The sequence below is a fragment of the Ambystoma mexicanum genome, chromosome 3p (assembly GCF_040938575.1).
Source record: "Ambystoma mexicanum isolate Mex_15411 chromosome 3p, UKY_AmexF1_1, whole genome shotgun sequence".
NCBI classification, from domain to species: Eukaryota; Metazoa; Chordata; class Amphibia; order Caudata; family Ambystomatidae; genus Ambystoma; species Ambystoma mexicanum.
In genome coordinates, this window is record NC_090925.1 from 435,718,151 (window position 1) to 435,735,726 (window position 17,576).

At 45.7% G+C, this 17,576-nt stretch overlaps 1 protein-coding gene across 2 annotated transcripts in view; it reads right to left on the minus strand.

Annotated features, from left to right (window-relative positions):
• Positions 1 to 1,500: 1,500 nt before the first annotated feature.
• Positions 1,501 to 17,576, minus strand: part of FAM210B (family with sequence similarity 210 member B) — a 359,807-nt gene continuing 343,731 nt past the window's right edge. Inside the window, exon 3 of one of the 2 annotated variants that reach the window (XM_069651122.1) lies at positions 1,501 to 1,801. In XM_069651122.1, the coding sequence (XP_069507223.1) occupies positions 1,585 to 1,801 (217 nt within the window). In that variant the 3' untranslated portion in view covers positions 1,501 to 1,584. The remainder of the gene's footprint in view (positions 1,802 to 17,576) is intronic. The other variant, XR_011304278.1, reaches the window with a different exon arrangement.

A 17,576-nucleotide genomic window follows, 5' to 3' on the forward strand; every position in this document is an offset into this window, starting at 1 on the left:
AATTCACTAGATCACTTTACAACCACTCTGACGGAGAATGCTGGAGCAGGTCACCGTGGAACAAAACCTAGTTTGTGAGGTCTCTGTTAGGGTATGTCACCATATCTTAAGGTACCTGCTTCTTGCGTTGAAAAGCCTGCTGAAGCCCGGCGAGCACCCGATAACCACTGATTGAGCCGAAATGAAGGGACTGTGAGAGGCAGACAGACCAGCTTGGTGGACAATATTAGGAAGGTGGTGGAAAGTTACAGAGAACAGACAAGATACAGATGCCATGGGGTTTCTTCTGTGTCACACCACAAAAACCACATTTAATAAAACCAGATGCAGACACACATTAATTAAGCACACACCAGAAATATGGAGCCCTCATTTTCACACATACCTCTGCTGTCATTCAATACAAGTTGGACAGTGTGGTAAAAAGGTGGTGGTAATATCATTACTGCAACTTTTTTGGCAAATACAGAATTACCACCACTTTTACAGATGCGCCAAATTACGAGTTGTGTGACCTTAAAGTGAAGGATTTAAAGATTTAAATCATGCACTTTATGGCCCAAAAAATCAGCAGACTTACTGCAGTGGAATTACTGCTTGTGGTAAATACGAAGAAAATCCCCCCTGCAGTCTATGGCCATCATTACAGGGTTGCTGGTAAAACCTGCAAGTAGGCAGCGGGTTGCCGGCAACCCGTAACCCTATTTTCACCGCCTGATTTCCCAGTGCCACCGGGATATTCTGGCAGGTGGCCGGAACGGTAAACCCCCATTCCCGCTGAATCTCATACGACTCAGCGGGAATGGGGACATTGAAGCATTAGCACCATTGCCAACAGTGCCAGTGCTTTGACAACCATGCCGATAGGGGCCTGAAAATCCGGCAGGTCAGGCCTGCCGCAAGATCTTTTGCCCCTTCCAGCATTGTTGTAGTTTGGCAGTCCTGAAAGGGTGCCTGTATGTTGATACCGGCACCCTTATTTCCAGACCGCCAAACTTACAATGAAGCCCAATGGCTCCCAAAATGAGGATTTTATGCCACCTTACCACCAGTCGCAATTCTGCCAGGCTGATTGGCGATCAGAGTAACCAGCACAAAAAGTGTTAACACCAGCATCTAATTTGCATATTGTTTGTTTAGCTGTACCTGATTATACTATTAGGGGAACTGCCTCCAGTGTTTTCTCTATTATAAGGACTTTTCACTACTACATTAACAAATTGCCACTCCTCCATAAACATCGAATATGGCCCACGAACAAACTAGCACCTCCAAAAGATACTGCATTGCAGGTGGAAGGTTAGCTTTTTTTTTTATACACCATCTTAAAAGTAGAGGTTACAAGTTGATGCATGTCCTCAAGCGGCCACTCCCGTTACAGGACAACTTCCTGCAGAAGTTCCCGACCAATGCTCATCAGCAATGAAGTGGTAGGTAGCAAAACCACAATTATTAATACATCAAAAAAGAAAATGAGAGCACATAATGAGAGCACATAACTATACACAACAAATGTCATTTAATTTGAACAGACTAGTCAATAAAAGGGCACATTTATGGCAAAGAAATCACGATACGTTTTCATTATCCTTTTGCAGTTGGATGCTTGAAAAAGCCGATCTTCCGGAAATATCGGACTATAAAAGGCACAGACACTACAGTGATGCTCATACGAACTGGAGCAAACAGTTTGTGGATGGCATATGCCAGGACGAAGGTGCTTGTGCCAGCTGCCATTTTTGATTGCACCACTGTTTCACTAAATCCAACCTTGAGGAGAATTGCCGTTATGTCCACACCACTACAAAAAAAAAGAAATAAGATAAGTTCTCAAAAAAACAAATAAAAAAAAAAGCATATGCGTACTTCTGGATCAACACATGCAGAATTCAACCAACAAAGGAGTGTATTTAATTCCTTTTACTCATAGTAAACACCTCTTGTCCACTAACCTCACATTCTTGCTCAGATAGCATCAACTTGAGTTGAGCTAAGGCAAATGTACCTGTTTTGATGTATATGCTCTTCTTCCCATCGATTCCTTATCTTTTAACATAGTACAGTGATGACATGTAGACCCTGCTCTCAGGCACAAGGAATACAGAAGCACTGCCAAATTGGTAGTGAGGCCTAGTACGTTCCATGCCCTGTTAGAAGTGTGGCAGCATAGTGTGATAAAGAGTTCGAATTATCTTCCCATCCCAAGCACACCGTGGAAACCGAGCACAGAGGTGTTCAAGAGGAACAGATACAAGTTTAATAGTATCAAGCTGTAGGTCTGCAAAACCAGAAAGAAATGTGAATGGCGGAGCACATGCAGGGTTGCGCCCGTCCTGAAGGACAAACCCATGGGAGCCGGGGTAGAGGTCTTGAGCTGCCAAAAATGCCCAGCCTAGAGTTAGGGCACTAGCGCCCCCAGGAGAATGGCCATCCCATTTCAACTGCCAAATGCTCATGAAACAGTGCCTAAATCCATATGAATTTGTTGATTAGTTTGGTCCTCAGAAGGCTCAGGCGAAGCTCCAGGGAGGAGCAGCTGACAAGGGGGAGGCAGAAGTGAAAGACTGATTTGTGATACAAGAAACAGGAGGTGATGACAACCAATTTATTTCTGCAACGGGGAAGCCTTGTGTAGGGCGCCTGCATGTCTGGCATTAAGAGCAGCGTACCATTATTCTAAGGAGCCAACTTGACCTTGGAGTTATCCACTGAGCTCATATTAACGACCAGGTGTACACCATGTGACTAAGCCAATGAGAAGGGTAACATTCAAGGTATCTTTCCATCAGGTAGTTGAGAAGCAATATGACAAATAGGGGGACCCCACCTGTTAGAGGGCATAGGTAGATTAGGATGTGGGCAATCAGTCAAGGGAATATAGGGTACTGGTAGTATGTATATAGGTGGTAGCCAATGAGTGTGGGGGGTTAACAATGCATATTGTTTATGGCATGAGTGATGCTCCCTTTCTTTAAAACCTTGTGCTTGCTTTGAACTAACACAGAGATCCGTGGCAGTTTTATTCTGCGGGACCATCGGTCGCCTTTTTCCCTTTTTGTAGGTGTATCAAACCTTTTTCCTTAGAGGAGTGTTTTTTATTGTCCGTTTGCCTGGAGGTCTTGCCTTACAGGCCTTGCCCACCAGATGTGACCAAGGTTACCCGTTATGCTGCAACCTCTCTAGCGGAACGGTGGGAAACCAGGTATGAAGCTGTGGAAACGGTTAGGACCATAATACTACCTCAAGTAGATCTTATAAAAGCATTCTTTTGTGGTGCTGCATTTTGGCAATTTTGCTGCTATGCTCCAGACCATTGCAGGTCTCTTGAGGAAATTCGACATCTAACTTTTCCCTCCCCGTTCTCATGTCCTATCAATCAAGCAGACGATATAACTTTGTATTATTTCCTCTGTGACCGTCATCCTGTATGAGCAGCTCAGGGGGAGTTGGTTACCTAGTCCCTGCCTTCTTGGACGCACAGTGTGTTATTCAGTAACCTAATAGAATTTATTTTTAGGTGATGAGTTTCCCAGACTTTTCAGGCCTCGGTTAACCCACCCCTGATAGATGCACCCCACACCACCCAAGGCAAGGCTTAGGGAGAATTCAGGGTTGCATGTGACTGGCGATAGGGATCCCAAGCCTGGCTCTGACATCCAAAGCTCCTGGGATCTGTCCCAGTAGTGGAGGTGCCAGGAGTAGCTGGCCAGTAGTTCGGCGAGATTCCCTCCCCAGGAACGTCAGATCCACCTTGACCTGGGTGGAGGATTGCTTTTGTGTACCGTGCTAGTATTTAAGGGGTGGTGTAACTAAGTAAAGGGCTCATAAGAGATATCGGTTTGTGATTTGTGATACGAGGAGCAGGAGGGGATGGCAACACATTGTGTTCTGCAATGGGGAAGCATGGCATTAACCCCTTAAGTGCGGAGGGTGAGGTACCTCCTCCTCCGCACTGCTTTCCTTTGGGAGGGCGGATCGCCCGCCTGCTGATCTCTCGATCTCCAAGACCTTCCCCTTCCGTGCCTGGCGTCGGGGGGTTGCCGTGATGACGTTGGCACATGCTACATGCGCCAATGTCATCAGGAAATTATATTTACATGCTGAAGCAAAAAGGCTTCAGCATGTAAATATAGCAGCCACGCTTTTGTGTGCATCTTTTGGGGAGACTCTCTCCTTTTCGACTACCCCCTCCCACACGCAGATTGATCTGTTTGATACCAGCAATCCCCACTGGACCACCAGGGAATTGATTTTTGGGGGTGGGCCGCCCACAGGCTCCCATCCCCACAAAAATAAATAAAAAGGGGGCACATTGTTTTGCCTTCTTTGGGCGGCAGATAGTTGCTGTTTTGCACCAATCTGCCCCCAAGTAAGGCAAAAAAATAAAATTAGGGCAGACTTGGGGGGAATCAGGGGGCTGGACCCATGCCTGTGGGCCAGCCCCCCTCTAGACCCGCCCCTCACTCTCCCAAGGAGAGACAGATCCTTTTTGCTTCCCTGAGGGTAGGGGGGGCAAAGTGAGGGTCTGGCCCCGTTTTGCCACCCCTGGGAAGCTGAAAGGCACACTAGATCACCAGGGAATCGATTTTGGGGGTGCCCCCCCTCCAAGCCAAGCAGGCAACCATCACCACAAAAAAAGGGGGGTACAGTGTTTTGCCTTCTTTGGGGGCATATTGGAGCTGTTTGCACCTATTTGCCCTAAGGAAGGCAAAATGAAAATAGAAATATTTGGGGCAGACCTGTGGGCATTAGGGGGCTGGACTCATGCCTGTGGGCCAGCCCCCCTCAACAACCCTCCCCTCCAAGGAGGGGTAGATCCTTTCTGCTTCCCTGGGGTTGGGGGGCAAAGTGAGGGTCTGGCACCATTTTACCACCCCTGGGAATCAGAAAGGAGCAATAGATCACCAGGGAATTGATTTTGGGGGTGGTCAAACTACATGCTCCCACTCCCAAAAAAAGCCACAAAGGTGGCACAGTGTTGCTTCTCCTTGTTTGGAGCAGATGGGTGCAGTTTTGCACCCATTTGCCCCAAAGAAGGCAAAAGAACATTCCACAACATTGTTAGTGGCACACTTGGAGGCATCAGGGGCTGGCCCAGGCCCGGAGTGCCAGCCCTCTCAGGAATCCCCCACAGAGGGGCACATCCTGGCCCCATTTGTCCACCTCTGGGAAGCAGAAAGGAGAAAGGAGCACTAGGCCACCAGGGAAAGGATTTTGGAGGTGGGGGCTGTTTGGCCCATTGCCCATCGCAGAACCGCCGGCCGGTGCTCCCTGGGGCTGCCACTGAACTTGGGGATAGTCGACCAACAAGGGGGACAGGTGCCCAAGGCCCAGGACATCACCCGTTGTGCTGCATTAGAGCCTTTCCCCCCCCGGGTAGGGATGGGGACCCTGCCGGGGCTCCCTGAGACCGGCGCTAGACTTGGTGACAATCGATCCACATGGGAGACAGGTGCGCATGGCTGAGGACATCATCCCTGACTGTTGTGGAGCTCTAGCTGCGCTGTGTTAGAGCTTTTCCTTCTGGGTAGGGATGGGGACACTGCCGGTGCTCCCTCGGACTGGAGGTGTGGACGGTCAACACTTTCTTTTCCGCCCAGGTCAGTGCACCCACACATGTGAGGTACCGTTTTCGTCGGGACACCTGTGGGAACGTGGGACATGTGTTGTTGACGGCGTGTTTCGGTAGTTTCCCGGTGGCAAATATCTGGAAATTGTCTTTTGCTGTGCCTTGTGGGTAATGCATTCTAGGGCGATTAATCAAAAGTCAGACCTCTTTAGATTCCCACGGGTGTCTTCTTTTCAGAAATGCATGGGGTTCCCTGTTTTCCTTAGTGGCTGCGACACCCCAGGGCCAAATCTGTGGGTGGTCCACAAGACCAGAAATCGTAAAAATGTAGTCTTCCCAGGCCCTGTGGTATACCAGTGGTTTAGCCTTTTCCCTTTGCGCCCAGGTCAGTGTACCCACATACGTGCAGTACCATTTTTGTTGTGACACCAGTGGGAATGTGGGAAGGTAGGACATGTGTTGTTGCTGGCATGTTTCAGTGGTTTCCTGGTGACAAATGTCTGAAAATTGTGTTTTTTTTGGTACATTTTGGATTTTGCCAGGCCTTGTTTGTAATATACTCTATGGCGAATCGCACAAGTCAGACCTCTTTGGATTCCCACTAGGGTCTTCTTTTCAGAAATGCCTGGGCTTCCCTGTTTTCCTTAGTGGCTGTGACACCTGTAGGGAAGGCATGGTATCACAAGCAGAGACTGTCACAATGGGTACAGTTTGTAAAACCTTTATTTAAATCGTTGGGATTCAAAAAACTCCTATCCTGCCCTATAACTAAGACGGGAGTTGTCTCGACCATCAAATAATAAATAACACAGTCCTGGTGGAGTCTGTCAAATCAAAATGGCATATGCTAACAAAAACCTAATGCTTGCCCCATCTCTTGTACAAAAAGCGTGAAAAGGAAAAATGTCTTGAAAAGGAAAACAAATCAGTTTTCAAATGATAATGTGGTTGAACCAGCTCTGCTCCCCACGTGGCCTCACGGAGTAAGGCGATCCTTGTAGGCAGGATGACACACTCTGGCTCAGTTTTCAACACAATGTATAGAGTTCAAAAAGCTGTGGATCTAGGCCTGCCTGGCCTTCCACGCTCAAGACTCTCTCTTTCTGACAAAATAATGTCTTATCCAAAATGCTCCCAAAAGAACCCCCCTCACCCAGGCGCAGACCTTTCACTACACAATTCTGTTAGATCTCCTTCTGCCGGATCAGATCTCCTACGATAAAGTTCAATGCAAGTTCGAAGGGGGGCTCCCTTCCCCAAGTTCATTTCACTTTGAGTCTCCCTCTGTCGGGCTCGTACCATTCACAATAACTTGCAACAAAAACCTCAGGTCCCCATCTGTCAGGCTCGGATGCCTTTCGGATGTCGAAGACTTTCGAATGTGCGTGGCTTATTTGTCGGACCACTGCTGGACCACTTCGACTCAAAGTTCACAGTGTTACATTCAATCTTCCCTTTTCTAGGAATTAATCTTCTTCCTTTTACTGTTCATTCACTTTCTCGCTTTAAACAAAAGTACCTTTCATGGAGACTTTCAAGTGGGATACTTCCTTTCAACAGACCAGTCCATTACTTAGTATCGCTGATTTCCTAGCTTTTCTTTACATCAAAGTTTATTCACAGGTCTGTCTTTCTTCACATCTCATCCACACTTGTGCAGCCTTCACTTGTGATATTATGTTGCTACTTCATTCACTTTAACACACACCAGTCTCTCAGGTAGCTTGCCAACTCACCGGCTGTATGCTTTTCTTTCTTGTTTGGCGTTTTCTGCTTTTCGAGTCAAGGTTAGTACCACAGGCTTGACCTCGCCTCCCCAACTCTGTCGTTCACCCGGGAGGGTCACTGGTGTCCCTGAAACACAGTGCAATCTTCACTTCTGGGATATGGCCTTCTCCACGCATCTTTCGTGGCCTGTCGGAGGCAACAACCTCCAATAGGGAAGCCTTGGGGAATTCGGGCCCACTGCCCTCGTCCCTTGGTCTGTTGCCCTGCTCCAGTAGGCGTGCCTTCGTCCTGGAAGTTCTGCTCATGTTCTGCCTTACTCAGAGTGTGTCTTTGGTTTCTCGCTTTTATTCGTGTGAGGAGAGCTAACTGGTATCAGGTGTATGCACTTAGGATTAAGGGCTGACTTTGCGAGACCCGATTAGCTGGACATGGCCAGTACGATGTATGCAATTCATTGTTGTTATTCTCAGTTATCCTCTTTCTCGGCCCAGTGTTTGTGTAAAAAGGGGAGTGTTGGGGATCTCGGAGCCTCCTAAAACATAGGATGGGATCTCGGAGCCACCTAAAACATAGGATGGGTTTGATAAAAAGAATAAGGGTGAATACCGCGTCTCGCCATTGGATATCTCACCCCACCCCCCGAAAACCCCTCACCCAGGTGATCCTCCCGCACTGGTCCACCCCCAGGAACTGGATACAAAAGCGATGGGCGTGTCTTGGCCACCTGGATGACAAGACCCTGAGGACTAGCAGGTAAGATACCCTTTGGTTTCTCACACACCCCAGGGCCAAATCTCTGGGTTGTCCACAAACCAAAAACCGTAAAAAATGTCGTCTTCCCAGGCCCTTCGGTATACCAGTGGTTTAGCCTTTTCCCTTTGTGCCCAGTTAGGTGCACCCACACATGTGAGGCACCATTTTCCTCGGGACACGTGTGGGATTGTTGGAAGGTAGGACATGTGTTTTTGCCAGCTTGTTTCCTGGTGGCAAATATCTTAAAATTGTGTTTTTTACCTTATCTTTTGGACTTTGGAAATCAATTCCAGGGCGATTCACGAAAGTCAGACCTCTTTAGAATCCCATGTGTGTCTTCTTTTAAGAAATGCATAGGGTTCCCCTTTTCTTTAGTGGCTGCGACACCCCTGGGCCAAATCTATGGGTTGTCCACAAAACGAAAAAACGTAAAAGTGTTGTCTTCCCAGGCTCTTCGGTATACCAGTGGCTTAGCCCTTTCCCCTTGTGCCCAGTTAGGTGCACCCACTCATGCGAGATACCATTTTTTATCAGGACCCCTGTGGGAATGTGGGCAGGTAGGAAATCTGTTTTCTCTTGGTTTTGATAATGTTTTCATACATTTGATTCTGCTCTTTGTTACACAACCCTTTTATTTCCCAAATAAAACCTACATCTAGTTGCTGCTTTAGGAACTGTACGCTTTTGTAACCTGCACATGTCACCTATCCTTCAAAAGGTCTGCCTGTGCTCTTTAAAAAAATGTATGCTTGCCATTCTTCACCACATTGTTTTCCTTATTTTCAAATGCTAAGTATCTTGGTTCAGGCCGTCAGCATAAGAATCCTCCGTTCTTGGCTTGTGGTATTGCTAGTTTTGTGAAATATTATGAAAAATGTGTGAATTTCTAGCTAGAAGAGTCGGTGGAATGTAGCGGTGCATTGCTTTTCTCAATATTCACAGAAGCCATTACCTTACAAGTCCAAACATGTCCAGCACATAGCCTTTTCTACGGTCTTTTTTCCATTTATTTCCCAATCTATGGACATTTTACCTACATATTTGTTGCCTGACCTGTGCAAATTATGCCTTCCTAAACTTGGAATGTTGTCTACTTTTTAGAAATGTATGCCTTTCTGTCTTCCCATGCAGCTTTCCTACCTCCTCTTCCATTCCGTCCAAGCATGTCCTATTGAAAAAAAGGGATAAATCGCCTACCTCTCACAAAACTGATTGAAAACTGCAAATTCAGAACAAACCATTTGTTCCGAGCCCTTATAAGGAAAACACCACAGGCTTCTTTGTACATTATTTCTTTTAGAATTTTCTGTAAAAAACACAAACTTGAGTCACTTTTTTGTTATTTATTCACAGCTCCTTACAGTAAACTAGGAATCCTTGGTTACGTTATGACTGGCTACATGTGGAAAGACAAGGGTGCATATTTGACTGGGATATCACTTGTAACAAAAAGTTCCATGGGATTGAATGCGACATACAAAATGTCCAAAAAGGGCTCAGTACTGGGAGCGAAAACCCTCATTTAAGGGGTTCAGATAAGCATACTATTATTCTAAGGAGCCAATCTGGACTGGGAAATGTCATCAATGACATTTGTGATGTCATCTTTGATGTTGTGTGTGTTAGTCTTAGCAGTGCACGGTGGTGGCGTGAGTTATGGTTGCTTAGCTTACCATAACTGGCGAATTTCAAGGGTTTTTCGGTTTTACTTCGCTTTAACAAAGTTTTATTTACTGAATTTCATAGGTTTTTAGTAGCGCAACTTAACCATAACATCCCTTTAACAAAGTATTTTTACTGAATTTCATTGGTTTTTAGTAGCACAACTTAACAATAATATCTCTGACTTTATGTACAAGTTACATAGAACATACTGAACCCCCTCTACTGAATTTGATGTTCGCGAACTCTTCTAATGTCCGCCGACATATGCGGACAACAGCACCACTACCCAAAAAGTCTGGGGACTATTTCTAATTGTTATATCATAACATAGCACACATACACATTATATGTAGTAATAAATAAGAAGTGTAACCCATATATATAACACATTAACCATTCATTTAAATACAATATGTTCTAAAATGGAATATACCAAAAGAAGAAAGATAGTCTTCCAACATGATTACCTCAAAGAAACTCCACAACTAAGAGCAACAGCAGATCTACAGACCAGTAAGAACACACCTTACCAGAAGCTAGTCACATATTTGTAAACTTTCTGTATTAGATACAAAAAAAGTGATATTATGTTTTTTTTCTCACAGAAATGTCTAGTACTCTGGAGTGGCTAGAGGAGCATTTCCCACGTGAGGAAATGTCTGAAGATAGTGAACCTAATGGTAGACACTTTACTATATAAACCAATTAATAAGTATTATTTTCTATACATTTAACCAGTGGCGGATGGTGACTTTGAAAGGTGGTGGGGTGTAAATTTCTCTGGGCAAATTTGGGAGCGAGCGAGCACAGCAAGCGAGCCCAACCCACAGCAAGGAGTGTGTGAGGGGTTCTCCCCCCATGAACTTTGAAAAATGGCTTCCAAAATGTACAATTTACTGTCCAAACCCATAGAAATATTACTAAGGTGGTATTATAGGCATTATCTGAAAGGGGAGAAACTAAGCTAAAATATTACCTGTTTACCACTTAATTAATGCAACATTTGTCCTACTTTTACTGGTGTTGTAAAAATGTCTTAACCAGGTCTGCCTTCAGCCACTCTATTTCGAAGCACTATTGTCATTCACTGATCTCCTGTTAAAAACAAGGGCAAAGCCAGTAGTTTTGGCTTGTGCAAGTATTGGGCATTTGCCTGGCATTAAGGAGACATGCTTCAGTTATACATTGCTGGAATATAATGGTGTGTTGCTTTTAATAATAATACAATGTGTGAAACATCACAGAGCAAAATTGTCGAAGAAACATTGGATGTAAGGTAACCCACCACCTTTCCTTTTGGCCAGCGATGGGCCAGTGCCTTTCAACCTTTCAGTTAAAATGAGCATCTAGCAGCTGTTAATCCAATACATTGTGTGTGCTTTGCAGCGCACATGCTACAAGATGCCTTTACTGGGGCCCTCAGGCTATCATCTCTTCCAGGCCTCCTGCAGTATCCAGCAGCGTTCATACCACCTCTTTGCATTTTCACTCTGGTTTCTACTACATTAGCATCTTGATGACAAAGAGCTGGCAGGCTTTTCAGTGGACATTTAGTGTTTCGGAAACTAGCTGGCTGTGAGTTCCGTGATATTGTGCAATTATTAACCCCCTTCCCTTTCCATGTCTTCATCTCTATGATATATGCACTGCATGGGTGCCTCAGACTGGATTTCAAAGCTGTAGGCAAAGGGGGCCCCAAACATTTTAAAATGGGCGCCCACGAGCCAGCCACACCTGCAGCCAAGCCTGCTTTTGGCGCAGGTTGTGATTTACTACAACAGTGAAAGCGTTTTCGCCAGTTCTGCCTTCTGGTTGGTGTCTTTGTTGGATTGTACTTTGACTGGTGACTCTCTGGTCTAAGAACACACTCTAGGGTATTGAAAACACACACAGATCTCACCAAGATCTCAGTAGCTACCAGCCAAATATCAGCTCTTGATAGAAGGAGTGATGTGTTGATTTCCCAATAGTTGAAGACTTTTGTTTAAATTGGCAGATTAAACAAACATACTGAAGGAAAGTTTGATATACAACCATATTTGAATAGGGTAATGGTACTACCAGCAGGCACCATTCAAAATCAGGTCCCCCTGCGCAGTCGGGGAAGAAACGGCCTTCAACCTGAAAAGATTAATGGAAGGGCCAGGCCTGTGAACTCGCCTTAGTTACGGCCCCAGTAGGGACACTCAGCCCGCAGCCGGCAGTGCAGCCCCATCGGTAGGCCAGGATCACACGACTCGAGCACCACACGGCATGAACAGATCTGGAGCCTAGGGCTGAGGTGCATGCAGAGCATCTAGTTGGTATTCTGGGATTGGTGCCATGGAGGGCTATGCTGACTCTCCCACATGCACAACGCACATTTGAACCCTACATGGGTAATATCGAGCACAATGCAAATGTAAGAATCACAGCAGGTGTCATAGTTGGAGTACTCAAAGCATAGTCTGAGTCCTACTACATTGCCTACACTGGGGAAAGAGCCAAAACAGCACCTGAGCAAAGCATTACAGGACCGCTGACTGTCCCTAGGGCCTAGGACCCAGGGGCAAAGGTCACATATAATGCAGAAGTAAAAATAACTGACAGCAGGCAGGTGCAAAGACATCAAATCCGCGTTTAAGGGAGTCCCTGCTTTGGTCCAAACTAGCAGGTGCAGTGGATTGTCTGTGCCCTATAAAATAATAGGCAAACTCGGACACGCATCAAAACACTCAACGTTAAAAACATGTCTTCCACACACTGCAATACAACCACTCCCGAATGATCAGTTTTCCCAAATTTGATTCTGGTGAAAAAAGGTAATGGGCCTAATTTACAAGAGCGTTTTACAATGGTGCACTCCCATTGAAAAACACTTTGTAAACTTGGCCCACTTTATCTTACTAGCATGGGATGAGAAGAACTCTGAAGAAAATAGGGCAGCGCAGCACATCACTATCTACGCGATTTCTCTTGTCAGCCTTAAAAGCCCATCTCTTCAGAGGGGTTTACATTGAGCACAAGTGCCATTAGGAGGGCTTTTCCCCCCAAAAGCGCGGCACAACAGGCAGCAATTAACACAACAATGCGGGGGCTTCTGTCTGTGCTGTGTGGGCAAGGCCTCCTAAGGGGCGCCTATGGCTGCTTAAAGTATCTGTGATATTCATTATGCTTTACAAGTCGTAAAGCTGAACGAATATCAGCTACTTTAAGCAGCCGTTGATCATCACCGACACTGTTATGGGAGACCAGACTAACTCGATAATTTTCAGATCAAGGGAAGGTCAAGTCACTTTGCCTATAATTCCCTCGATCTGAAAATAATCGCGTTTCGGAGTTAGTCTGTGTTGGGTGTGAGAGGCCACCCAGCACCAGCAGAGCATCAAGTCACAGCCGCCTGGCCCTAGATGGCGTCTAAAACTGGGCCCTGCATCAGCCACGGCAAGGCTCCATGACAGTCCTGGAGCACTGTCCTGGGAAATGAAGGCGAAGCAGGCTGCAAATAAGTCTGTAAATTAAGTTTGAGGAGGTAATCTTGACTTACCGGTACCGCCACGGAAGGTCCAACTCCGGTCCAGTGCACGTGGGCCCTGGCCCAGGCTCTGCAGTCCAGAGTCAGTCCACTCAGTCAGCAAGCAGCACGATTGAAGTGTGAAGGAGTTTACATGCACTGTGCGCCCATCACCCCACCCATACTCAAATGTCATTTGCTGGCAAACAGCCAATGACATTTAGAATAATTCTGTTGCTATGCTCAAGCAACAGAAATGATTGAAGTAGACCCACTAGTGCGCTGTATGCGCACAGATTAAAACTGGCGGGCCACCCCTCTAGCGCCCCGCCAGCCTCCTGGGTTTGATGGCCACTACGTAGAATGCGTGGAGCTAAGAGATCCATGCATTTTACTGTAGAAAAAGATGCGTATAATGGGACGCACCCCTGTGGCAGGCCCAGAGTGAATAAGACACAATGTGAGAGACGGCAGGCCCGGCAGATAATTATTTATGTATGTATTTATATTGCTGCCATCACGCCACGCTGCTGAATGCAGAAGAGAACTACTGAATCTTCTGCACATACACACTGTTCTCTCGCACACTTGTGGGCCCTGGGTGGGGGGGCAGCGCCCCCCCGCCCTATGAAAGCGGCCGCCACTGCATTTAACATATACATTTTTTTTGTACAGACCATACAAAAATTGAAAATACTAAAGAAAAAGAAGTATTGGATAAGACTCTTCAGCACATAGAAGAAAAAATGGACCTACTCATGGCAAATTTTAACAATTTAAAAAGCTTTGTGGAGGATCACTTGAAACAAACAACTACATACCATTGTCCCACATGTACCTTCCCCCCCTCACTATATCCCTGTCAATTATCCCCAAAACCTCTCCATGAACCAAAACGTTTTGATGAGAGTTCCATCCCTTCTTCACCTCCTATAAATCCTATTGAAACCCCCAATTCTCCTGTTTTTGTTTCAGTTTCTGCCTCACCTTCTCTGTCATAAATTTAACAACCATATAAAATAAAGTAAAATTATTATATTGTGTACTAATTCATTTCTTGTCTTTTTTTAAAAAGCAGTTCAGGTGTCAGGAATGTCCGTAATGTTTACATGCAAGTTGAAACTGTTCTAAGAACAGAGCTGGTTTTCGGAATGTCCGCAATCAAACTACCGCATGCAGTGTCCTGAAATGTTCGTCAATAAACAAAATGGAATTGTCCTGAGGACGCTAGACCTGTCCGTATTGATCGCAGGCGAGTTGAAACTGTTCTAAGAACACAGGCAGTATCCTGAAATGTTCGTAAATAAAGGAAATAGGGGTGTCCTAAGTACGGTATACTTGTCCGTATTGTTCGGAGGCAGGCTGAAACTGTCCTAAGAACACACACGGTGTCCTGAAATGTTCGTCAATAAACAAAATGGGGGTGTCCAGAGGACGCTAGACCTGTCCGTATTGTTCGTAGGCGAGTTGAAACTGTCCTAAGAACAAAGCTGTGTCCTAAAATGTTCATAAATAAACAAAATGGGGGTGTCCTGAGGACGCTAGATCTGTCCGTATTCTTCGCAGGCGAGTTGAAACTGTTCTAAGAACACAGGCAATATCCTGAAATGTTTGTAAATAAACAAAATGGGGGTGTCCTAAGGACGCTATACCTGTCCGTATTCTTCGGAGGCAAGCTGAAACTGTCCTAAGAACACACACAGTGTCTTAAAATATTCGTAAATAAACAAAATCGGGGTGTCTGTTAGGGAGAATTCTCTTATAAGGCTTATTTCCCAAACCTAGTGAGTCCCCCAGTAGCTTTGCTGGATTTTTGGGGTTTGTTTTTTTCTCCTGCTAAGAGTAAGACTCTTTTCCTCCCACTCTTAGGCATGATTTGAGTTATGTCTTTGACATTTTGTGTGCTTATGGGCTATGTTTTTTTTTTTTTACTCCATAGGGTATCATCTGTTTTTGTGTGTGTGTTACACAGCATCCTCAGTGCAGTAACACAGGGGTGTCATAGTGACCCCCAAACATTGACTCCATGCCCTGTCACTGACTACTGTCTCCCAGGGCATGTAAAGTCACCATTGACTTTACTAGTCCAAAATTGTGAACAGAACTAGTACAAACCATCATATTGTGGAAGTACTGGAAGGGGTTAATTCGATTGTCCCTGGGTCTGTTTCCAAGGGGGCACTGTCCAGTCCCCCCTTGTCGAGTTTCTGGCTGGTGGCAGTGCCTACCATGCAAAATATTCCACCGAAATATTTCCTATGGGATTTTCCCATTGATTTTAAACGCACCACTTTTTGGTGCAATATTAAAGATACCGCTGGTTTATTTATTTTATATTAAATCACTGGTTGGGTATTTTTGCCAGAACTCTTTTCTAAAATGGCGCTCATGTCCGTCTCTGTAACTCCAACCAAGGTTGGGCCCTGTGTTCCACTTTTTGGCGGGCTTCTCCACAGAAGCCCTCCAACTGGTGCCACTCTGTCTGGCTTTCACAGGATGTGTGGGTGGGGGAATTGGCACCCTGGACTGTGTTGCCTTAGCAACCCAAGTCACACTCTGTTCTGATTGGGCTAGTGGTGAGCCGCCCGGCTCACCACTTAGCATGTTTAAGTGACAGCTAGGCTAGCAGGCTTTTGGGACTGGAACTTCAGAAGTCGCCACAGGACCTAAGAAATCCGAAGAGGGGAGAAGCTGAGCCATCTGCAACGACGACACCACCGGTAGAGCCCTGCCGCAACGACCTCACCACTTTCCCGACGACAAGAGAAGATCTTCTGCTGAGAGTCTTCTTCCTCTGAGCTGGTGGGATCAACCAGTTCGCCATTTTGCCTTCCAGGACGTCTCTTAGCCGAATCGCCCGTGCCAAGCACCCCGGCGACCGGATAGCCAAGCTGCACCACTGTGACCGCGAATACCAGGAACGCACCTTTTAACCGACGAACTCCGCGGCTGGTTTCTTCCCTGGGCAGTGCAACAACTCTAAATTTCCTCCTCGAAGAGATCATCTCTTCCCCTGGTCGAAACCACAAACTGCACCCGCTGCCAGGAACAACTGCCGCCGCTGGAGCTTCCTCAACTTTAAAGGTACAGTGTTCCATCTGGCCTCCCTTTCCTCGGTTTGCTCAAGGTGACCCTTAAATCCTTGGCTTTCAAACTGGGTTGGCCCCCAGACCTTCTAACTTTATCTTTTGAACCACCCCAACCTCTTTTGAACATTTCTACAAAGACTTGAATGCATTTCGCAACTGTGTGATCTTGGGCACATTTCACCTTGCTCCATTTAAAGTGGGCCTGGCCTATGAACTTTGGCTCTACAGTAGACTCTGCCTTCACTAACTTGTTTTTGTCTCTTAAAAGTGTTGGGAACGGTTTTATCTTTATGACCTGCCTTTTTCTCTCCCTTTTATTTAATTATTGGAGTGCCATCTAAGTTACACGCTCACCTCTGTTTTGACAAAAAGTGGTGTTTTGACTTAGACTTGTCTAATAATTCTAAAGGGAGGTGTGCATACTTTTCTGATTGTGTATTGAACTTGCTTTGATTAATAGTGCTAGTGTATTTTCTAAAGTGTGTGTTAAATAAATAATTATATACTTTTGATACAAAGCTCTGGTCAGTGTTTGCTTGTTCTACACTGTTTTTACTGTGGGTTTACTGCTTAATCCTGTAGTCTTAATCTTCTTGCAGTGTTCCCCAAGGGAACTGCACAGGATTCTGCCTAACAGTGTCCCGAGGACGCTAGACCTGTTCGTGCTGTTCGTAAGCATGTTCAAACTGTTCTAAGAACACATCAAGTGACCCGGGATGTTCGCAAATAAACAAAATGGGGTGTCCTGAGGATTCAATGCCTGTCCGTATTGTTCGCAAGCGAGTTAAAACTGTTCTAAGAACAAACGCCTGTCCGTAATTGTTAGTTTCACTTGTGACGCACTTTTAATTAGTTTCAGGACCCGAACAGTGTCTGTAGAACACCGACGTGCATGCGCAAAACAGTTTCAGTGCATTTGATGTCCTGCGGACACCCGCTCCCTTAGCGGACATGTTCGCAAAGCTATCATATGACCGCATCCACGCTGAGCGTGTGTTCTGACTGCGAACACTGTTCGTGTCCCCGAACAATTTAAAACTACCTTTTCAAGCAATCCACAATATTTTTCAATAATAACTCCCCATAGCACAAGTCCCACATAGTAATCCTGAGTTTCTACATACTTTTTGGGACTTTTTAAACCTTTTTTTGGTGTTCGATCTGTCCGCGGACAGCGCGCATGTCCGTGAACCACGCACAAGCACCCCTATAAAAGGCCACATCCTAGAGCTCATTCTCATTGTGTTTCTGGCTATCCTACAGAACACAGTGCATTTTC